Raw genomic sequence first — 24602 nt, forward strand, 5'->3', positions numbered from 1 at the left:
ACTATTATGTGCGTCTCTCTTTCTCTTAGAATGATTAAGTCTTGCAGGAATCTCTCAGGTCTGCCTAGTTTTCCCCGCATACAGCAAGCCCCAGGCAAATATTGTGGTGGTGGTGCAGTTGCTCAGTTGGGTCCGACTCTTACGACCCTATGGACTGTATCCCAGCAGGCTTCTCAGTCCAGGGAATTCTCCAGGCAAGAATATTGGAGTGGGTTTGCCACTTCCTTCTCCAGGGGATCTTCCCAACCCAGGGATCAAACCCGCAGATATCCTATCAGATATTAATAGTAGCTTCAAGACATGAACTGTTTAATCAACAATAATGTAATTGTGTCTCCAAGGGCCCATGTGTACTCTGAAACTTATATTTAAAATTTCACACTCTAACTTTTGAATTTAAGATGCCCACATAGTATCTTTCCCCGAAAGACCATACATTACTGAGCTGTGGTTCATGAATTTGTTCATGGTTTACCTGACAGACATTAAGCCCCTGCTCGAGCATTTTCAATAACATCTATGAAGTTGACACCAACCCACAATCTGCAGAATATATTTTCAACTGTCACACTAGCCAGGTGATCAGATCTTCTATCTCAGAATCAAAGGACGCACGTGTGAGATAACTGCCTAGGGCTGGAGCTGCAGGCTTCTGAGGGGGAGTAATTTTCTTCCATGAAAGCCACAGCTAAATTCCAAACCTTGGTCTGCATTTTTGCCGTTGTTTAGACTCTCGGTTGTATCCATGGTCTAAACAATTCTTTGGCCATTCCCAACAGTGGCCAAAAAAGCATATGCCATTCACAGTCATTTATGATTTGGGGTTTTATTTCCATATAAAAACGAGGTAATTTTTAAGGATTTAAAAGTCCTTTGGATCGTGTTAGGGTAGTAATTTATTCCTGCCAGAATTAGTTTACTGGAATTCCGAAGTAAATAACCGTGAAGAGGAGATGGAGGTGAAAACCATGGTTGTAGAAAATTTGGGAGAGAAGAGAAGCAATCCTATATAACACTGCTTGCCTTAAGAAGAGAGAGAGGAAAAAAAAAAAAAAAAAAACTGCACCAGAGCTTTCTTCATTTGAGCAGTCGGTTTTGTTCCCTGACGAGGCTCCCCACATATCTAAGTGCAATGAGTACATTCCCAACTCTGACTGCCAAGTTAAAATGAAAACGTTCTCAGTCTAGAAATGATTGAGGTGGTTTTCTTTAATCAAATTAGAGCGGCCAAATGTTCCTTTCAAAGGTAACTGTCTACTCTGCAGCTGTATGCAAACTACCACATCAAATGAGAGAGGGGGAAAAAAATAGCAATAGGATTGTGTCCTTACAGTACAGTGCTGGCTGCAAGGATGGAGAGACAAAAGCATGAGGACAGCGAAGAATTACATTCACAGTGAACTTCCAGAAATATGCTGACTTCACAAACTGCGAACAACTTACTGAAACTTCCAGTATATAATTAGTTATTTTGGGGAGGGGAGAAACACGGTGGGGGAAATTCCCCCTTAAGAACTGCTAAGCAGCAATAGATACCTTGAGTCATTTACCCTAGTGACCAAAGCCTCAATGAGAAACATTGAACGACTTCACAGACACAAAAATCTCATAGACCTTGCTTTTTCACTTCCTGCCTCCATCAAAAAACACACTACAGTGAGTAATCTGGAGTATCCAACAAGCTTCAGTCAAGCTCATAATGATTCATTTAAATGCAAAATAGATTCTTTTAAATCATCAAGACATGGGAAATTCCTGCAAAGAAATTAATTCGTCTTGAGTTTTATTTTTCTCAGTTTGTTTCTCATAAGAAAAACCAGTTCATTAAAATCAATATAACATCAAGTCTATGTCTGACGCAGGATACAGCATGCTTGGGGCTGGTGCATGGGGATGACCCAGAGAGATGTTATGGGGAGGGAGGTGGGAGGGGGGTTCATGTTTGGGAACGCATGTAAGAATTAAAGATTTTAAAATTAAAAATAAATAAATAAATAATAAAAAAAAGAAGAAAAAAATAAAAAAATTTAAAAATGAAAAAAATAATAAATTTAAGAATTTAAAAATAAATAAATAAATAATAAAATAAAATAAAATCAATATAACATCAAACTAGTTATTGCATGATATGGGCTTTATACTGGCTGTTGGCTTTAGGGAGGAATATGGTATGAAAATCTAGAATGAGGATGAATTTAGATAGCCAGATGAGACAGGTAATGGAAGAAAAAGGTGATGTTCTTTCTACATTTATCACTCCTTTCCAGATGATTAATTACACTGTCCTCCAAATCAGGGAATGCTGTAATAAACAGCCATACTAGCTACCCAATTAAAAAAAAAAAAACTAATAAGCATTTAGGGCTATAAGAAAGCAAAAGGGCTGACTTATTCATCTGACACAAACAACGAGGAATTGGACAAACATATGAAACAACTGTTTTCAGATACTGGAGTATAGGAAGCACAGGACTATGATCCCAGAGACAAATGAGGTGCCCTGGACCACCCTGCCTTTATGCCTGGAGGCAACTTCCAGACCATGGGCACAGGCAAGAGAAACATCCCATGAGGTCCATCATCTGAGTTGAGCAGGTAGAAATCAGAGCTGAGGAGACAAGGCATCTAAAGTGACTAAAATTCGTGAGACAGAGAACTGAAGAAAAAACTACCCAGAAAAAGAGCTTCAGAAATCTACATGGGATCTACTGTGTTCTAGCCTAAATCTGCACATCTGCAACTGCGTGAGGCCAAGCGAAAAACTGCTTCTGAGGAAGAACAATTACCAGGAAGTTGTAAACTGAATGATTCCTAGAGCTCACACAAAGCAAGAAACCTTTCTAGCTCCCACTAACCAAAAGAGCAGAGACCACAAAAGGGCAATGCTGTCTTGGGAGTGGGCCTTACCTAGCCCTCAAATAAAGTCTAAAGCAGAGTAGCCCCCCTCCGCATTCTGTTGTTGTTGCTAAATTGTGTCCAGCTCTTTGCAACCCCATGGACTACATTTTCCAAAAAAAAAGTAAGCCTTGGAAGGATCAAACTCAATTGCAAGTAACTTACTGCCCCTCAGAACAAAAATTCAGCATTCTTTAAAAGAATGGAACAAAATCAAGCAGTCAACAATGAAACATTCACAATGTTTGGCATCCAATAAAAAAAGTATCAGACATGCATACATATAGGAGAAAAATCAGTCAATAGGAATAGACCCAGAAATAACACAGATTATGAAATAGCAGACAAAGAGCAACTATTATCAAAGTCCTTAAAGACTTAAAGGAAAACATGAACACATGAGAGGAAAATGGGAAATATTTTGTAAAGAGTCAGATGGAACAAGCACCAAGATACACTTTATGGACCAACACCTGTCTTAATAAATTTAAAAAGGATAAAATAATATAGCATTGTTCTCTGATCACAACAGAATTTAATTAGACAGAAAGGCATTTGAAAAATTCTGAATATATCTGCAAACTTAAAAACACAAATCTAAATAACCCACAAGTCAAAAATTCATCACCAAAACAGGGCTAAAATATTTTGTATCACACAAAAATAGAATCACAACATGTCAATATTTGTGGGAAGCAAATAAAACAATATAAATGCTTATATTAGAAGAGAAGAAAATTCTAAAAACAATTAACAAAGCTACTATTTCAAGAAGCTAAAAAATAAGAACAAAGTAAACGCAAAGTAGGTAGGAAAAGGAAATAAAACTAAAAGTAAGTATCGGCGGAATAGACAATAGACAAATTATACAGAAAATTAATGAAGCCAAAAACTGGTTTATCATCAATAGATTTAATAAAAATTTACCTGTATTATCAAGAAAAACAGGGAGAACATAGAAATTACTAACATCAGAAATGAAAGGGGAAGACATCACTACAGATTCTAGGCATTAAAAAGATAAGGAAAATAAAAGAATGTATGCCAGTAAACCCCAAAGGCTGGACGAAAAACAAGTTACAAAGTGATTCAACCTCTATGGCTCCATGTCCACTAAGGAAAGAAAATCTGAAGTTAAAAACCTTCCCATGAGGAAAATCCTTGGTTCCGATGACTTCATTGGTAAATTCTGTTAACTATGTAAGCAAGTAAGACTAATGTTACATGAAATCTTTCAGAAGAGCTAGAAACACTCATAAGATTCACTATATGATAACAGGATTACCTCCAAACCCAAACCTGAGACATTATTCAAAAAAGAAAATTAGATAACAATATCCTTCATGAACACAGGTGCAAAAATTCTTAGCGAAATTTCAGCAGACAAGATCGCAAAAGCAACTTTCGAGAAGAAGAAGGAAACAGTTGGAAAACTGACACTACCTGATTTCAGGACTTACTATAAGACGACAGCAGTCAAAACATCATGGCACTGGAAAAAGTATAGATATATAAATCAGTGGAACAGAGCAGAGAGTCCACAAACAGACCTAAACTTATATGGTCAATTCATCTGCAATGACAGTGCCAAGGTAACTCAAAGTGAAGAAGGCATGGTCTTTTTTAACAAATGGTGCTAGAACAGATGGATATCCGTACAAGAAAAAAAATGCGACTTGACTCTTCCCTCAAGCCACACACAGATTTAACCTGAATGTACCACAGACTTACATTGACATAAAAGAAATAACTATAAAATTCTAGAAGAAAATATGAAAAAATCTGTGCCTTTGGGGTAAGCAAAGACAGGATACTAAAAAAAAAAAAAAATCCATCAAAGAAAAAAATTATAAGCTTTGGAAAAATTAAAATGTCCCCTTGACAGACACTATTAAGAAAACGAAAAGGCAAGCCAAAGACCTGGAGAAAATATTTGCAACACACACATCTGACAAAAGAGTGTTCTACAATACACAAAAAACCCGCACAACACAATTGGATAATCCAGTTTTTTAATGGTCAAAATATTTGAATAGATACTTCCCCAAAGAAGGTAAGAGAATGACCAATAAGCAAATGAAAAGACGGTCAATAATATTAGTCATTAGGTAAATGCAAATTAAAACCACAATGTGGTATCAGTTCACACTTAACATAGAATGGTTAACATTAAAAGGACTGACAATACCAAACGTTGAGTAGAAAGCAAATGAAGTGGAACCTCTATACACTGCTGGTGGAAATACAAAATGGTACAACCAGTTTGGGAAAGTTTGGTAGTTTCTTTGAAAATTAAACATATTTATTGCAGCCATGAAATTAAAAGACTGCTTACTCCTTGGAAGAAAAGTTATGAGCACCCTAGATAGCATATTCAAAAGCAGAGACATTACTTTGCCGACTAAGGTCCGTCTAGTCAAGGCTATGGTTTTTCCAGTGGTCATGTATGGATGTGAGAGTTGGACTGTGAAGAAGGCTGAGCACCGAAGAATTGATGCTTTTGAACTGTGGTGTTGGAAAAGACTCTTGAGAGTCCCTTGGACTACAAGAGATCCAACCAGTCCATTCTAAAGGAGATCAGCCCTGTGTGTTCTTTGGAAGGAATGATGCTAAAGCTGAAACTCCAGTACTTTGGCCACCTCATGTGACGAGATGACTCATTGAAAAAGACTCTGATGCTGAGAGGGATTGGTGGCAGGAGAAGAAGGGACGACAGAGGATGAGATGGCTGGATGGCATCACCGACTTGATGGATGCAAGTCTGAGTGAACTCTGGGAGATGGTGATGGACAGGGAGGCCTGGCGTGCTGCGATTCATGGGGTCGCAAAGAGTCGGACACGGCTGAGCGACTGAACTGAACTGAACTGAATACATTTGCCATACAAGTCAGCAAACCACTTCTAGATATTTGCTTTTAGTCACTAAGTTGTGTCCGACTCTTGCAACCACCTGAACTGTAGCCCACCAGGCTCCTCTGTCCATGGGATTCTCCAGGCAAGAATACTGGAGTGGGTTGCCATGCCCTCCTCCAGGGGATCTTCCCGATCCAGAGACTGAACCCACGACTCCTGCACTGCAGGTGAATTCTTTACCATCTGAACCACCAGGGAAGCCCGTGCAAATACTCCCCAGCATTTCAGGAATCCAGCAACAGGGAAAACAAAAACGTTAGCAACAAAATACTGACTAAAACAGAGATAATATGGAGAACTTTTTCAAAATTTAGAGCAATTCGCAGACATAGTACAACTATAAAACCAGAATAAAATGTTTATTAAAAAAAGAAAGCAAAGGACAACAACAAAAAAGATAGTTTAAGGTTAAAAATATAACTGCAAAAAGAGTAAATTCAATAGATGTTTAGAAAATAGCACAGATTTCTTTAGAATAAAGCAAAACAAGCCCAAAGGAAATAAACTAATTAGAAAGTAGAGGAAAAGAAGGTAAGAAACCTAGAGGCCAGTCTGTAAAAGTGAACCTTAAGAGACTTAGAAGTCCCAATTGAAAGACTGAATATCTGACGAACAAGAGGAATTCATGAAGAAAGAACAGAACAAACAGGAAAAAGTAACTTAAAACCAAATAAATGTGCACAGAAAGATCTCAAGGAATACCCAGCAAATTCAACTTAAAAAAGTACCACACCCACATATTTCTTCACATATTTCTGAAGAACACATCCTAGCAGCTTTCAGAGCAAAGAAAAGTCACTAAAAACTAATTAGAAAATCATATCAGTAGATGATTTTTTTATTAGTAACACTGAATACAGAGAAAGCAATGTTTTGTGGCCAAAACTTTTCATCCTAGATTTCTACAATCAAGTCATAATCCTTCGCAAGAGACAAGAAAGATGCTTTCAAACAGGTGAGGATTCAGAAAAGTTTCTCTCCCATACACAATTTCTTAGGGAGTTTCTCACAAACCTGCAACTAGCAAAAGAAGGGTGTGAACCACTGAAGAGGAAGAGTCGGGAAGCAGGAATGAGTAGCTCCAAGTCACAGGAGCAGCGAAAAAGTCCCAGGAAGACAACAGTTCATCAATCCAAGTAAATAACCACTCTCAGTAAACCAAAACTTCCGAGAAACTCCAGGAAATCGGGCCATTCAATAGAAATAGATGATATGATGAAGTGTTTGAAAAGAAAACGTTCTGGCTGTGATAAAGGCAAATAGTGTCAGAAAAATAAAAAGGCAATCATAAACTCCAGGAAAAACAAAGCAGAACAAGAAAGTGAAAAAGCAGTACTCTAAAATAGGTGTAATTTTTAAAAAGTGATGCAGAATAAGAAAAGAGAATCCAGATGTCTGTATTTAAGAAAGAAGGACTCTCTCAGCCTCACGGGGTTTTAACATTGGACCTATACCTGAGGTTGCAAAACAGAATGCAAATGTTTAACAACTTTAGCAAAGTAGCTGATGGAAGCTGTGACATTAACGGGAGTACAAAGGTAGAGGAAAGGTTAGGGAAATAAAGAATTCCTCTCTTACTAAATGTAGACTCAAGAGACACTGCCAAAAGAGAAAGAACAAAAAAAGTTATGCTTAAAGACATTATTTTAAATCATCATAAAAAGTAAAAATGTCCCTATCAAACCAAAGAGGAAGGAGATTAACAAGGAGTAGTTCTGACGAGCTAAATCTTCATCTTTCAGAATAGGAAGTCAATAGTTATTATCTGTGGAGAAGGCGATGGCACCCCACTCCAGCACTCTTGCCTGGAAAATCCCATGGACAGAGGAGCCTGGTAGGCTGCGGTCCATGGGGTCGTGAAGAGTCAGACACCACTGAGCGACCTCCCTTTCACTTTTCACTTTCATGCATTGGAGAAGGAAATGGCAACCCACTCCAGTGTTCTTGCCTGGAGAATCCCAGGGACGGGGGAGCCTGGTGGGCTGCCGTCTCTGGGGTCACACACAGTCAGACACGACTGAAGTGACTTAGCAGCAGCAGCAGCAGCAGCAGCAGCAGCAGCAGCAGCAGCAGCAGCAGCAGCAGCAGCAGCAGCAGCAGCAGCAGCAGTTATTATCTGAAGTTTAGATATCAAGAAATAGAGCATAGTATATTATCTAGATTCACAGAGGAACAACCAGAAGCAGCAAAAACAGAATTAAAAGAAGTTGTATCTGGGTACTGGGCACAGGGATAGTTGGGACAGGAGCCTTGCTTTTTTATCATATACTCTGCCACATTAATCGCCAAGCATGTGTGTCATGATTATCAAGGGAGGAGGCACAAATTCTTTAATATTTTCTAGTAAGAGATGGTAGATGGGCCCTCCCCTGAATCTGTGGGGCTTTGAACTCACTCATAACCAACAGAATGTGGCAGAAGTAACCCTACCTGTTCCTAAGGACACTGACTGGCTTGTGGGGCCATGCAGGGCCACAGGAGTCCAGGTACTCTGCAGCCTTGATGCTGAGAGGAAGCTCAGGACACATGGAGAATCAAGGCGTATGTGCTTTGGTCCACAGGCCCCCTGCTCAGGTCTTAGCATATACCAACCAGCCTGAGCGAACACCAGACTTGTGAATGAAGACATCATCTCAAAATGAACCAAATCCCTGGCAGCCGTGTCAGCTCAAGGTGAAGACTCAGACATCACAGAGCAGAGATCCTACTCTCACTGCGCTCTGTTTCCCAGCCACCCAATCCTTGCGCCGAAAAAAAAAGGTTGTCTCCAGCCCCTAAACTCTGGGGTAACTGACTACACAGCCATATTAATCAGAACAACTTCTTAAGTAGCTCAGTTGTGTCCGACTCTTTGCGACCCCATGGACTGTAGCCTATCAGGCTTCTCTGTCCTTCGGATTTTCCAGGCGAGAGTGCTGGAATGGATTGCCATTTCCTTCTCCAGGAGACCTTCCTGACCCAGGAATCAAACCCGGGTCTCCTGTATTGCAGGCAGACGCTTTACTGTCTGAGCCACCAGGGAAGCCCCCAATAGAAAACATAATGACTTTAAATTAAAAACCACAAATAACCCCCTTGGTATTCTACTTCAGTTACAACTCCTTGCAACGTATCTGACAGCAGGCGGGGACCACCGCACATTTTCACTCTATTCTAGTCTACTCCACACCATTCCATTCCTCCCCCTCTCCCCACTCTTCCGCTTTTTTCTCCTTTTCTTTTCATCAGTACTATTAGTCACAACTAAGTAATGTCAGATCCCTTGGGTGATCACAGTCAACTGATCTAAGCAGAGAAGAAAGGTGTTTGGAGTGGCAGCCAACACCAAACAGCGGTACTGGGCCAAGGTTCACAGTGAGACCGGCCTGTGGCAAGGACAGCTATAGCGGCTTACACCACGACTTTACAGCTCACGTCAGACTCTTCAGGAAACTGACTGTCAATCCTTTCTATAAAATCTCATGACCTAGAGAATCTGAAACCGTATCTTAAAATTCCCACCAAAATATCTAAGTCAGCTCTGCCACAAATCATACGACCATTTAAAATACCAGTTAATACTGTTTAAGTAAAATTATGTTCATAATTGAATGAAAATATCACTGGAAAAATTAGTTTAGAGGGAATATATCTTAGTGTCCAGTCTACTTGCTAATTATTATTCAATAATTCCTAATTACCGTCATAATCCAATTTACTAATATAATTATTAGACTATATAATCTTAAGAGTGTTAAATGGAATACTAATGAGTGAAGAGAAAAATAACGCAGCTGCTGAATTTGGTGTTAATTTACATTTTTACTGTCATAAAAACTCCTGTAAAACAGTTATCTTTGCTCACTGCTTAGCTCTTGGGTAAGTCACTCAACAGGTATTTACGTGCCAGACACTGTTCTAGACACTTGGGGATAAAAGCAGTGAACAAAAGGGGCAAAAATTCATGTCTTCACAGAGCTTATGTTCTAATGCGAAGCATACATTCTATATTAATTCACGCATTACTTCAAGACATTTGCATGCTAGGTACAATGGAAAATGCAAATATGGCTAAAAAGGAATCAGACAACTATGCCATTTTATCATTATGGAATTAAAAAGAATGATAGCCTGAGTTTACTTCTTCAACAAACACTGGCTGTGGTCTTTCTAAACATGCCAGAACTGTAGGCTTCACTAGGTTTCAAAGCTTGAACTCTAAGAAAATTCAGATTTATGTAAGCATTGCCAGATTCTGTCACTATTTTACATCTTCACCATATAGTATCTCTCACTTCTACCTCAACTTAGCTCACTTTCTGCCATATTTTTCCCTCCTTTTAATGAGTCTGTGGTCCTTTCAGTTCATAAGGTATCTCTTAACCATTATCTTTTGGTCTAATGATGGTTTCACCTCTCAACTTTATCACTTAAAGTGGGAAAAAATTATATCATTTTTCATAAACAAAGATGCTACTCTCTTGACTCATCTCAAAAGTCCTATTCTTCTCGCATCAGGAATGAGTACCACCAAATCAACCATGCTTTTGTATAGTTCTCCTAGAGACCAACTCTCCCCTCTAAGTCAACCTTTTGCTCTTTGCAAAACTAACTGGTTTAGTTGAGGACCCAAGAGGCATCATCAACCCTAAGCTCTAGCCTAATGAGCTCTTGGTTAGAGAAATTACTACTGATTAAATCTCATGGGCTTAAAGGAATTTGTAACAACTAGCAGGATGTCGCAACTTGTCTTTTCATCTTAATACGTAAGAGGTATGTTATTTCAAAGGAGGGATGCTGTCCCTGTTCTTTAAGGGGACTTCCATAACTTAAATACACTTCAATCTTGATCAGCAACAGGAGTCCTTTCCAGCCCAATCTCTAAATCTTGTCTCTGGGTTTCTTATGGCTCAACAAGAAAACATCCCATTTTTATCCAAGGCTATTTAATAGCTCCTTTAAGTGATTCTACATGGTTGGAATGTAGACGACATCATCTAAAACTCCCAACTTGAAACCACTCAGCTAGTTTCCTGGTTTCCACCAAAAAGTTTTAAAATGTATTGGTCAGAGCCAATAGCCTAACATTTAAAATGCAAAGATATATTTTGTTTTTCTTGTTCTCTTGCTGAATAGGGCTAAGCGTTAATGTTTCCAGATTTACACATTCATACCTTAACTTCTAAAAAGAAAACATTAGGAAAAGTACATATTTTACAGTAATCATTAGGAATACCTAACACAGAAATTTATGAGATTACTTAACAATCAAAGGAAGCAAAATAAAAAAGAGACTTCATTAGAGATTAGTGTCCCTGAAAGATCTTAATGACTTAAACACAGGGTATATGGAACGAAATTCAAAATGTCCTAAGGTGGTCATGCCGAAAGAAGAGCCTTGGAAAATAAAAAAGCAGAAATTCCAGTGTGTGACATAAAAAGGAATCATTCTGTTTGAGATTTTGAAATAAACAGAGAAAGAACAAATAATTCAATTCCTCCTTGAGTTAAATTGAACAGTGAACTAAAAAAGATATCGCGCTTCCAAAACTTCTGACAACGTGTTCTTGGGGGTGCTGTGTCCTCAGACCTGCCCACAATAAACCCATTAAAGAACAGGATATTGGGGAAAGGCGATTCCCCGGTAGCTCATTGGTAAAGAACCTGCCTGCCAGTACAGGAGACGTAAGAGACAAGGGTTTGATCCCTGGGTCAGGAAGATCCCCTGGAGGAGGAAATGGCAGTCCACTCCACTATTTTTGCCTGGAGAATCCCATGGACAGAGGAGCCTGGCGGGCTACCACAGGGTTGCAAAGAGTCAGACACAACTGAATGACTTCGCACACAGAAAGATTTCACTTAATTCCATTCCTCCGGAGAGTTCTTCCAGCACAGAAAGCCACATTAGTGGTAAAAGGAAAAGTAAAAGAATTCAAGCAATTGATTAAAATGTATTCAGAGTAACTTCCATTCTTATATTTAAAAACGTGCAGATTAGTTTCAACTTTTACTGAATGTGTGCACATTTCCTGATGCTAATGTCTTCTCTATAGTACGTAAATTAAGTCCAAGACTGTACAATTAACCATGGGAATTACTTAAATTTTTAAAACTCACTTGACTATAAACTATATACGCTGGAGTAAAAAAAATGAAAATTCCTCTTTTCAATATTTATTATTCCTGGGAAACCAAATAAGTATAACCCAATATACAGATCCATTTTCCCTCTTTCTTCGACACTCCTTTGTATTAACATTCATGTGATGAAATAACCCACATGATCCTTTACTTAATACCTAGACCCCCTTTTCATTATTTCATTCATTTATTTATTCATTTTATTTCCACTGGATGTAGAATGTAAATGGACGTGACCCAATAAACACTTTCTGCCTCAAGGAGCTCACCACTGCAGGTGTGGAAAGTTAAAAGGATCAGAAACAGTGGGAGGAGGGGAGACTGATATTATACCTTATGTAATAAGTATAATAATATACAGGGCAGACAGACATATACCAAGTACCATAAGGGAGGGCTCAAGTTGTTAAGGTTCAAAGGAAGCAGAAATTTTATCCAAATGAAGGTATTAAGGACACACAAAAGTTCGGAAGCACATGACTAACGGAGGAGAAACAGGGTCTGAAACACACGAAGACAGAATCTGGACTGTGGGAAATTCTCCCAACCCTCCGATGTGTAAAATTTTAAGTGAAGAAACTGATTTTCTTCAGTGTTTGCTCAAAATGGAAATTCACCCCTGTCACAGATAACTTTGAGAATTCAACATATGCAATTATGAACACTGTGCACTGATTTTTTTCTTTTAGGATAAGAAAGGTGTGAAATTGAACTTATCAGAATTCCTTTGTTTGTAAGGCACAACCCAACAGCAATACTACAAACAATAAAGAGGACGGTCTACCCCCTGCCCAAAACAAGCGGCACTAGAGCTTGGTTCTGGAGGATGCACACACAGCATTTCAACAAGTGCAGGCAGGTGGTACAGGGAGGAGGGCATGCTCTGAGACCAGCTCCCATTAAACACAGCGGTGGCGGCAAGGAGCCCAGGGAGGGGAAATGGACTAGTCACTATTACTGCAGGATGCAAGCACCGAACGTACACAGAGAACACAAGAAAATCCTATCAGAGTTGAAGCTAGGACTAAAGATTAAAAAAATAGACAGTCACAGGGAAAATTTTAAATATCAGCAAGTATTTGAACGTTCTTACTAAATAGCTTGGCGTACTGCTACAGTCTAAACCAATAATCTGCCAGCATTTAGCTTGAGATACTTACTATGTGTGCCTTCGTGCTTGCTCAGTCACTTCAGTGGTATCCGTCTCTTTGCAACCCTGTGGACTGTGGCCCTCCAGGCTCCTCTGTCCACGTGATTCCCCAGGCAAGAGTACTGGAGTGGGTTGCCATGCCCTCCTCCAGGGGATCTTCCCAACCCAGCGATCGAACCAGTGTCTCCTGCATCTCCTGCACTGCAGACAGATACTTTACCACTAGCCACCAAGGAAGCCTTATAATGTTACATGCAACTATAAAACGATGAAAAGGTCTCATGTGAGGGGCGTATCATTTAATTTACTCTACTTCATTCAGGAAACTTATTGGGCAACTAACAGTATGGACCCTGTTATTCATGGATATAAAAGATACAGCCCACCTTTGTCTTCAAGTCAGCAAACACAAAATCATTAAACTGAAAATATTCTTCTCATTCAAAGGAATGTTTTCTGATATGCAATGCCCACCAGTCATCCTGTTCTGTTAACACTGGATATAAACCTGTTTTTGAGCCTTAGTTATCCTCAGTTTGTATCTATAACTCATGTAACTGAGGAATAAAGTAACTGATTAAAAATCAGGCAATTTTTAAATGCATTTACACAACAATTCCTACACAGGTCAAAGAGGGTTAAATCAAGTTAAACCTAAAACCCTTTTCAATGAAAAAAACTCCTGTACTGTGATTCTAATTCTACTGAACGAAAATCCTTTAGGAAGGTTAAATAGGACTCAGTAATTAAAATGGCTACTTGAATGACAAAGTAAGTAGCTGTCCAAATTTAGGTAAACTACTAACTGTTTAATAATGATTCCATCCCAAATGGGCTTCCAGGCTACTGCTGCGCGCGCACACGCGCACACACACACACACACACACACACACACACACAGATTCCTGCCACATGCTTTAAGCTGCCTTTATTTTGTGATACATACCTACAATGGAGTATTACTCAGCCATAAAAAGGAACGAATTTGAGTTGGTTGCACTGAGGTGGATGAGCCTAAAGTCTGTTTACAGAGTGAACTAAGTCAGAAAGAGAAAAACAAATATCATATATTAACACATATATATGGAATCGAGAAATAGGGTACTGATGAGCCTATTTGCAGGGCAGGAACAGAGAGGCAGACGTAGAGAATGGACTCGTGGGCACAGCGAGGTAAGGCGAGGGGGCAGTGCGCTGACGGAGTAGCACTGACATGTATCATTCCCACGTGCAACACAGGCAGCTAGCGGGAAGCACCTACACGGCACAGGGAGCTCAGCTGAGTGCTCTGGGATGCCCTGAAGGGGTGGGCAGGGGGTGCTCAGCTGAGTGCTCTGGGATGCCCTGAAGGGGTGGGCAGAAGGCTCAAGAGGAAGAGGATATGCGGATATTATGGCTGATTCACGTTGCTGTATGGCAGAAATTAATAGAACATTGTCAAGCAATTATTCTCCAATTAAAAATATTTTTTAAAAAAGGTTCTTGGGACTTTTCTTGTGGTCCAGTGGCTAAGACTCCAAGCTCTCAAGACAGGGGGCCCAGGTTTGATCCCTTGTCAGGGAACTGGATCCCACATGCTGATAAATAAATTAATACATATATATTTTTTAAAGGGGCCTTTATTTCACTTTAATGGGGAGCAGTTACATGAGTAGCTGGTAAAACAAAACCAAGCATGGCAACACACAGGTGACATTCAGAACAACTGCCCGGTAGCTCTTACAAAACTCCTCCCTCCGACTGCTCACCCGCCTGCCCCAGTAGACTCAGCATCTATAGATCACCAATCGAATGGTAACCTTTATGTAGGCAGGCTTGTCACCAACCACCTGTGTCCATTTTCCATGCGCTTGGAAAGGGCCCCACTTCCAAACACTACCTTCTTGTTTGTGCTCCCACTCCTCCTGTGCCCAGATTTCATCTCTGCTGTGTTCTAGAACACCAGGAAGCTCATGATTAATTTGCTTCCTTAGAAGACTGAGAAGGACTTCTCTGGGGGTCCAGTGGTGAAGAATTCGCCTGTCAATGCAGGGGACACAGGTTCGATCCCTGGTCCAGGAAAATTCCATACGCCACGGAGCAACTTAAGCCTGTGCGCCATAACTACTGAGTGGATGCTCTAGGGCCCCTGAGCTGCAACTCCAGGAGCCCACAGGCCTAGCGCCTGGGTGCCCCGAGACAAGCCACTGCAGTGAGAAGCCGGGGCACATCACAACCAGAGAGAAGTTCCCCCTCACCGAAACTAGAGAGAGCCTGAGCGCCGATCAAGATCCAGCGCAGACAAAAACAAACAAATAAACCTTACAAAAGAAGACAGAGAAGCTTATCAGAGCCCCATGGGAACTAGAAATGGTGTGGTCAGTTCAAGAGGCATGGGCAACACATATTTGCTTAGGTGTCTAGTAGAAGTTGCTAGCCTACCTAACTTTCAAGTATTATAGTGTTTATTTCACTAACTGGGAATCAGATGCCAGGGCCACATTATGAAATAGTTCATAAGCATTTAGATTTACCTGTTCTTTGTCTCAAATGAATTTAGTATTATCACTTAATTATTTAACTACATTATTTACCATTATTTTTACTTAACTATAGCTATTTAAATGATCATAGTTATTACCCAAATTCCTTAAAAGCAGAATTCAATGGATAATCTCCACACTTTTTTACGGATTTACTCCAGTAAGGCATACTGCAGAATTCAGGAATTTTCCGAGTTGACATGTCATTTATTTCTGGCAAACCATCACTTTTGTCTACATATAGTTCATTTTTTCCAAACTAGAAATGTACTCAGTAGAGTTAACTTCTTTCATCAAACGAAAGAAATTATTTTAAAACTGCTACTGAGATTTTAGAGCATGTTAACAACTTTCAAATGGCATGGCAGGCAAGCTGTCTGACCTCTGGATTTTAGTTTATCTATAATATCAAAGGGCTGAAAGACCTCCAAAGTGTCTTCCAATCCTATTAATGAGTTTCCCATGACACAGAGTATTGGATGTTTTATTCTTAAAAAACATTCTTAGGAAATCATTAAGAGTGACACATGATTTTTTTTAAGGTAATTTACTTTTTTAAAATTTGATTTTTAATTGGGAGGATAATTGCTTTACAATGTTGTGTTGGTTTCTGCCATACAACAATGTGAATCAGCTATTAAGTGTGTGTGTGTGCGTGTGTGTGTCTGTGTGTGTGTGTGTGTGTACACCCTTCCTCTTGAGCCTTCTTCCCAACCCTCATCCCCCTCTCAGTCGTCACAGACGGCCAGGTGGTGTTCCCTGTATATACAGCAACTTCCCACTAGCTATCTGTTTTACACAGGGTAATATATATGTTTCAGTGCTTCTCTCTCCTCCCTAAAGGTAATTTACTTTTAATAAGGAGTCTGTTTTCACAGATATTCACTTACCTTTATTCCAAACAGGAAAATACCCTAAAAGATCCTCAAGTTTAAACAAGTCCTCTTCTTAGGAGCTACTTCCTCATTGATAGAGAAATTCTAATAGTTCCATAGTGATAACAGTTGTGTGAAAAGGACACAGCGCAATCTATGGCAACAGTTCAGCCCTACCAAGTTCTTCTGTGGCAACGAGGAATGGGAGACCATCACTATGAAAGTGTGTATTTACTAAATAAGTTCAATAACTTGGAGACTTCCCAAGGTGCTCTCAGAGATTGAAAGACAAAACCTACTTTTCACATCAAAAGAGATTTTAAATTCCTGCTTCTCCTGTCTTCACTGAAACAAGTCCTAATAAATATATTCTGCTAAGTTGCTTCAGTCATGTCCGACTCTGTGCAACCCCATAGATGGCAGCCCACCAGGCTCCCCCGTCCCTGGGATTCTCCAGGCAAGAACACTGGAGTGGGTTGCCATTTCCTCCTCCAATGCATGAAAGTGAAGAGTGACAGTGAAATTACTCAGTCGTGTCCGACTCTTAGCGACCCCATGGACTATAGCCCACCAGGCTCCTCCATCGATGGGATTTTCCAGGCAAGAGTACTGGAGTGGGGTGCCATTGCCTTCTCCAAATAAATATATTATTCACCCACAAAATAACATTTTATTCAGAAGGATTCCCATAAACTAACCCACCAGAGGATCCCCGTTTATGCAGCAACAAATCAGGTATCTTTCTACTCTGTTAATAGGTTTTCCCAGAGAAATCACATGTTTATTCTTTTTATGATATTACTGAGATCATTAAAAAGAGGAAATGGGAAAACTCTCCTTGAATAACAACCACTGAGCTACACGCATTTTTCTGGTTTTCTTACAGCAGTGATTAAATTTGCTAATAGTGATAATTTAACATATTCAGACATCACCAGTTTATTCACTGAAATACTGTGAGTTTTAGATTACTGAACTAGAACTTGAATTTGAATGACTTCCCCTGCTACCCTAACAAATTCCATCCCTGGAGACAACACTGATAACACTAGCCAGTATCTCTGACATGATACTCATGTCTCCAGGTTATGGTGACCATATTATTCCTTCAAAACCAGGGAGAATTATTGTTTAAAATCCCCTTCCTAAATCTGTGTTGAGTAAGTGAAGCTCAGATGTTCATATCTATCAATTGCATGTCAATATTGCCTTATACAGATCTCTGTGTATGTCCCTAAAGTGAAATTTAATCCCGCCAAAGCATTTGACTCTGATTACTGTTTCAGTTATCTATTCAATCAGCAAATTCTCGGTAACCAAATTATCACAAATATTAACTGTTTTAAAAAAATGGTTAGGTGAAATATAGCAAAAAGTCAGTGGAAATAAAGAGAAATGAATTTTTAAAAAGATCAAAGAATTGCTCATCCCATGACAAGGTTAAGTTCTGTAAATGTAGAGACTTTTTCAACTTGTTCACTGATGTATCCCCAGCTTCTAATAGTTTCTGGCAAATACTGGGCCCTTGATAAATATTTGGTGAATGGATAGATTGCTGATAAGACATGTTATTTTATCCACTCTGCTTACTTAGTTCAGAACGTAAAACGGGATTCATTTGTGGCGTGCAGAAGCTCTAATATAGGATCATACTGAAGTCTGATTCTGGCGAAGGCTCCCAGATTTGGAATTAACTAACTGTAAAATACAAATAAATTTATATCCCAGACACTGACTAGCTGATCAAGCCTGGGCCTGGGATACATCAAGCCACAGGTAAGCAAGAATTTCAAGTCATTATCCCTGCGCATGCCGGCAGTCCCAGAGCCAGCAACAACAGGCAGCTTTTCAGGCAAATCCACCCAATATCTCAAACTTTTGAAAAACTAATGTGTTTATTATACTTCTTCAAGCTTTGGGGGTTAACTATCTGTGGATAGGGCCTATAATTATGATCAATTACTTGTGACTTGAAGGCATTTATACAGGCACCTATCTGCCCTTTTAAGAAACCTTTAAAGAACCAGCCGTAGGACTGTAAAATGGATCCTCTGGGGCAACAATAAATCACAGGTTTGGGGGCCCAACTCTGACAACTCTCCCTTAGAAGAGAAGAATTTGTCACCTGTCCTTGATTTCCTAATCCTGCCTGAGCAATTTTCACCATCATCTAAAATGTGAATTCCTAGTCAAGCTCAGCAAGTCGTGGGGACCAGTAATTGCCCCCAGGCAGAAGTGGAAGGGAAGAAACAGGAAGGAAACAAATGGAATGGAGATCTGCAGCTCGTGAGGATGACATCATCGATGATTTTCTCAAGTGTCATTGAACTTCATGGCATATAACTGATGGTCCTTTCTGACAAACTATAGGCTCATTATATTTCGAGTAGCTTCGTGGTTCCGGAGCTTGTAATGTCTAGGCTTGAGTATGATTCGTCCTACAGGAAAGGACAGGTGAGCTAATGCCTTACTGGGAACTTTTACCAAGGCAAGCCCCCTGTCCATCCCTCCCCAACCCTCCATCCCCACCGTCAATCTTTGAACACAAATAATACTTGGACATCTGAAGCACTCTTAAATTTACAAACTGTTCACATATACACTATCTCAGTTTCTCCTCACGAATCTTAAGAGGTAGATGTCATCTTTACCACTTAACATGTGAAACAGTTTTAGAAATGATGCCTTTGTCTTCGACGTATCAGTACAATTTTAACTTATCAATGCAATCTCCTAGAATTTCTCAGTACAGAATCCAAAACATGGCTTCGTTAGAAATGGGTAAAGACACACCAACCTCAAGAAGATAAATCAAGAGAATAAGTTGGGTTTGCCGGCACAAGGGCAAAAACAACTTCCCTCCGTTATGAGAGTAAATAGTGCTTTAGGGAAAGGACGGTGTTACACAGGGGTGCCTCTGTAATGCCTCTACGATTGGAAGGACATGATTTTATTTATATACATGATAATCATCCTTAACTGGACACTATCCATAGGTAACAAACAAAATAAAACAAGAATTTTGGACTTAAATTCTAGCAGTGGAATTCACCCTTTGGGAAGTGACTGGGTGATCCCTGTAGGAAGATAACTAAGTTTACAGGGTACAAATGTACCCTTCACTTTCCCCTCCAGTATCACAAAGATGACCCAAAAGGGTTTCTGTTGTTTTTCAACAACAACAAAAAAACACACAGGTTACCTACAGTTTTTATATATAATCTCATCTTCCTAAATCACTGATTCTTTCAGTCCCTCTCTTCTCTATTGGCTAAAACATAGGTATACTGGGATCCAAGCTTTACAGCCATTTACTGCCTTGCTCACGTAGTTACGATTCTTTGCTGCCTTCTCGCCTGAGTCCTGACCGTGGCAGGAACAAAGCACCATACAAGTCATCCAGCCTGGGATGAGAGGAGACAAGTCGAAACCTCCCAGGAAGACTGCAGACACATGGGCTCCCTGAGTCTATAGAGGGCTTGGGATTTCAAAGGTCAGTCTTGGGTCTCTCCACTTTGGTGACTAATGTTAAATTGTTCGACTTTTCACAAAAACATTTAGCTATGCTTATTTACATAATCTCATCCACAGCACACATACAGTAGTAGATATGTATTTGTTGACTAGAGCCCCTCGAGGGATGAGAAGACAGGAAGAAGACTTCAAGACCTCCTTTTTCCAACTTATTATCTTAGACGTTGAGAAAGGTAAAATCACACCCTAATTTGTAGAAGTTTCCGGGCATTCCTTTTCAGCTTAAAACTATGCACCTCTGTTTAAAAAAGAAAAGGATGACACACCACACAATGTCAAACACACAATGGGGAAATTCCAGGATCACTAAGAAAACACCATTATCCAAAGTCACACACACTTTGGTTTAATACTGGTTCCCACACAAGAAACACTGTAAGAACTGCTGCCTCCCCACCCTCCAGCACAGCCCACCCAGGAAAATCCTGGGCAGGACGTTTAGAATCTAAATATTCCATAACCTGGACTGACTGACGGGGAAGGAGCCTAAGGACTATGCCCTCTTAGACACACAAAATAGTACAAACAGGTAACACATTTGGAAGACATTTTTAAAAGGACACAAACTGGGCGTTGGCACTGAAGTTCTTCATCAGGAATCCTTATCATTATGCAATGTTAGCGAAAGGAAACTGGAGGTGTAATTGACAAAATTATTCTCAAGTGTTTCTGCACTTTAAAACCTCATTTATACTAGGCTCTGGCAGAAGACTTCTCTTCCTACTAATTACCACCATACCCTGTTACCTCTCATTCATTCTCTCAAAAACTTCCCCAATGGCCAAGGAAACTACGCGGGGGGGGGGGGGGGGGGGGGGGCTGGGGAGGGTGGAGGCCTGTCCGAGATTGCCCTGTTCTATCCCCTAAAAGACACCCATCTTTCAGGACCCCTTTCAGGACGAACCGGGAGAAAAACACTTAGAACTGGCGCAGCGGCGAGGAAGGCTGCGCAGGTCATATTTTCTGACTGGTCTTTTTGCTCGCTGTCTGGCAAGATCACCAGCTCTGGCTCGTGGCTCTGTCGACAAAACTCACTCTCACTCCGTAAGGTCGACGGATGGCGCCATGCCTCCCCCGCCGTCCCCCCACCCTCCCGCACACGCAGCATCTCCGTGGGGCCGGGGATACCAGGCCCTCCCCCCGCACACGGCCCCCGACGGCACGGGCGCCGATGCACCGCTCACCTGACCACGTTGGGGTGCTCGAAGGTCTCCAGGTGCCTCAGCACCGCCACCTCGCGGATGGTGGAGAGCGGCATGCCCTCCTCGCCAGTCTGCACTCGCACACGCTTCAGCGCCACGAAACGGCCTCCGTTCTTCAGGTCCCGGGCCTTGAACACCTTCCCGTAGGCGCCCTCCCCGATCTCCGCCACGCACTCATACTGCTGGTCAGCACGGCTCAGGCCGTCCTTCTCCATGCCGCCCGGCGCGGTGCCGCTGGGGCGGGCGGGGGGCGCGCTCGGCTCGCTGGTGGCCGCCGCTCGCCTCCTCCCGGACTCCCCGGCCGGCTCCCTCGCGCCCCGGAGCTCGGTCTCGCTCACTCTCTCACCCCCCGCCGACTACCACGCTCGGGCGCTCGGACTCTCGCGGCCGCCGGGGCTGGATGGAGCGACCTCCCCGCGGGCGGGCGCAACCCTGGAGCCGCCGCTGCGAAACTCCGCCTGCTGAGTCGCCGAGGAGCGAGCCGATCCCTCCTCTTCCCTCCCAGAAGCGCAGTCCTCTGCAGACACCGAGGCGATTACATAGTCTGTCTCAGCCCGAGCGCGTCTCAGTCCACGGTCATTCCACCTAAAAGAGGAGACGGGAGGACAAGAAGAAAGTGTAATCAGACATCCCAGGCGCCTTCTCCGGGGTTCCTACAGGGACCCCTCCTTCTCCTTTACGCAGCCCCCATCGCTACCCTCTGCGAGCTCCTGCCCTCCCAGGCCGCTTCCTTCCTGGTTCCTCCGAGAAAAACGAAGTTACTTTTCTTTCCCTGCAGAGCTGGAGCCGTCTTCGCCCGGAGAGGTTGCAGGGGCCCCTCGGGGATGAGCGCGGGGCGCTGGACGCGGTGGAACGAGAGGGGGCGTGCCAAGCAGCCCAGAGTGTGCCGGGAGCGCGGGGGAGGGGAGGCGCCGGGCACGTCAATGTCACGGCTTAATATTTCCCTGTATCATTGTGTTGCGCTGCTCCCCTCCCTGCCTGCCGGGCCTGGACGTCAGGGGACAGGGGCTCCATGGGTGCCGTGGGGGCGTTCTGGGGTCGTGCGCAGCCTGGTGTGGAGAGACCTTGGGTCCGCCCGAGTGCGGCCGCAGAATGTGGGTGGGGGCTCCCAGGACCTTTGTAACCCGATGCTGCGAGTGTGCGAGAAGGGGTGGTCAGACATCTGCTTGGAAATTGCTTCCTTTCTTTCTACTTTCAGTTTTTCTACGAGGAGACATTTAAAAACGACACACAAATGGTCTTTTTAAGGTAAAAGAGTCTTGGTTGGAAACGGAATCCTTCCTCTTACTTGGGAAGACCTCCCTGGTGGAAACCCATCAGATCCGAGAGGGCGGGAGCTCCCGCTACTCGGGAGTGGGTGAGCGATGCCTCCCCCCGCGGTGTGGCGGCGGGGGCGAGGGGGCGGGTGAAGTCGCCTACGGAACCCTAAGAATGGGATAAAGAGGTGCTCGCCGCACTTCAGCTTGTCGTCTCCTTGGAGAACAACTTCAGAAGCAAAGCGGCATAATCGTGACTTGCCTTGAATTTTTCAACCGACTGCAACCTGAGCAAAACTCAGCTTCCCCTTCAATAGGGTAGTGGGGGGGGGGGGGGGGAGAGTAAAGGCTGAGCCTCCAGGGGAAAGCGAAAAGGGGTTGCGCCCCCGGGTCCAGGACTCACGAACCTTTCCCCACTCCCAGGGTTGTTCCCGAAGTAGGTAGCAAAGGTGGTTGCTCCACTCCCCTTTCAGTTTAAGGTCGGATCCGAATAGCAGCCAGTGACCCCCGGAGCCCACCCCACACACACACAACAAAGCGGGGAAGGTGGGGGGGGGGGGTCGTCGCACTCTTCTTTCCCATTCAAGCTGCAATCCAGGACCCAGAGGACCTCTGCTCCACCAACACTGTGGCCTCCGCCGGACATTCGACGCTCCGACTGCGTGTCCGAAATTCCCCGGAGCTCCTCGGAATTACCTGCCCCGCAACCTCTGGCTCGCTCGCCTTCCGCCAGGAATTAAAGATACAGACTGCGCGACCCCTGCGGTCTGCGGGCGGAGGGGACCGCGGAGAGCACCGGGCCCCTCACACTCTCTCCATTCAAAATTCTCCTTAAAAGGTGAAGGCCAGTCCTGGGGAGGGGGGCCGAGGAACGAGCCCCCTGAGCCAAGGAACCGGCGGTCGGAGCCAGGCCGAGGGCCACACAGGTAGCGGAGGAGCCGCGGCGAGCGGCGCCGCCCGCCCCCTCCCGTAGGCCCCCTCCCCGCCCCAGTCCTGCCCGCCGCCCGGCGGCTAAGGAAGCGGCGGGGACGTCCCACCCCCGCAGGGAGCTGCGCCCGCCGCCCCCGCCGGGCCCCGCACCGCCCGCCCCGGCTCTCCCCCCTCGCTCCCCGGACTGTCGGCTCCGGCGGAGAGAAACGGGAGCAGCCGTGCCTCCCCCCCGTCCCCCGCCCCGTCCACTTTTTTTGTTGTTGTTGTTGCTTTCCCACGCTGGCTGAATGTGACTTGACCCCATTTCAAAAAAGTTTGACAGAGTGCTTCAACATTTCCGCATTCCTCCGCGACTACAAAGGCTGCAGCCGCCTCCTTCTGCTTTCTGTCTCTGCTCTCTGTCTTCACACTCAATGAAATCCTTCATGTGCCTCTCCCGAAGCCTGCCAAGCACCGCAAGGGTCGCCACCACCGCGGCGACCAGAGGCCGCCCCGGGGACCACGACTCCCGCGTGTACACACACGCAGATGCGCCCACGTGCACACTGACGGGCGCGGGGCTCGGGCCAGGAGGTGTTCACCCCGGGGGCGTGCGTTTTAACGATATTTTAAATTAGGAAAGTAAACTAGGAAACTAAAGCAAGCGTCCATCCTTGCGGGGGGACTTCCAGCCTGGGCACTGGCCGCCGGCGTGCACTCCTCTCTTAAGTGCAGAACACGCCCGCGGGGGCTGCCAGCAAGAAGTCTGCGTTAACATTTATCTCGCGGTGGGGAAGGTGGAGCTCACACCCACACCTCGGCGAGATGGAGGGGGACCTTTCGTGGGGAAATAAATACAAGGCACCGAAACACATTCTCTCCCGCGTGAGGTCCCCAAAAGCAGTGCATTTTAAACCCTGAATGTAAATTGCTCGGTGAGTTTCCCAGTGGAGCCTGAGTTCCGTTTGAAGGACTGGATAAGAAGTGTTTGTGTGGGTGTTTGTGCGCAAGGCTGTGTGCGAGCAGGCACAGGAGCTCGGCGTTGGGGGGAGTCCCTCGTGTGGGATGTTTCCCTCTAGTCAGATTAGGAGAAACTCCTGTAGCTCCCCCGAAACTGGCCCCTGTAACCACCCCTCCTCGGGTCGTAAGGGGTTAACCAAAGCCGATTCCCAGAACCTACCGCCCCCCTCTCCCTGCCCCAGTCACCCCCACCCACCCTAGCCGCC

General features: G+C 43.4%; 1 protein-coding gene across 1 annotated transcript in view; it reads right to left on the bottom strand.

Moving 5' to 3' along the window:
- CDK6 (cyclin dependent kinase 6) overlaps positions 1-21426 on the bottom strand; it is a 254598-nt gene extending 233172 nt beyond the window's left edge. The window contains exon 1 of the mRNA XM_052638801.1: positions 21194-21426. Coding sequence (XP_052494761.1) covers positions 21194-21426 — 233 coding nt within the window. The remainder of the gene's footprint in view (positions 1-21193) is intronic.
- Between the last annotated feature and the right edge of the window lie 3176 nt (positions 21427-24602).

This window comes from Budorcas taxicolor, chromosome 4 (assembly GCF_023091745.1).
Source record: "Budorcas taxicolor isolate Tak-1 chromosome 4, Takin1.1, whole genome shotgun sequence".
In the NCBI taxonomy this organism is placed as follows: domain Eukaryota; kingdom Metazoa; phylum Chordata; class Mammalia; order Artiodactyla; family Bovidae; genus Budorcas; species Budorcas taxicolor.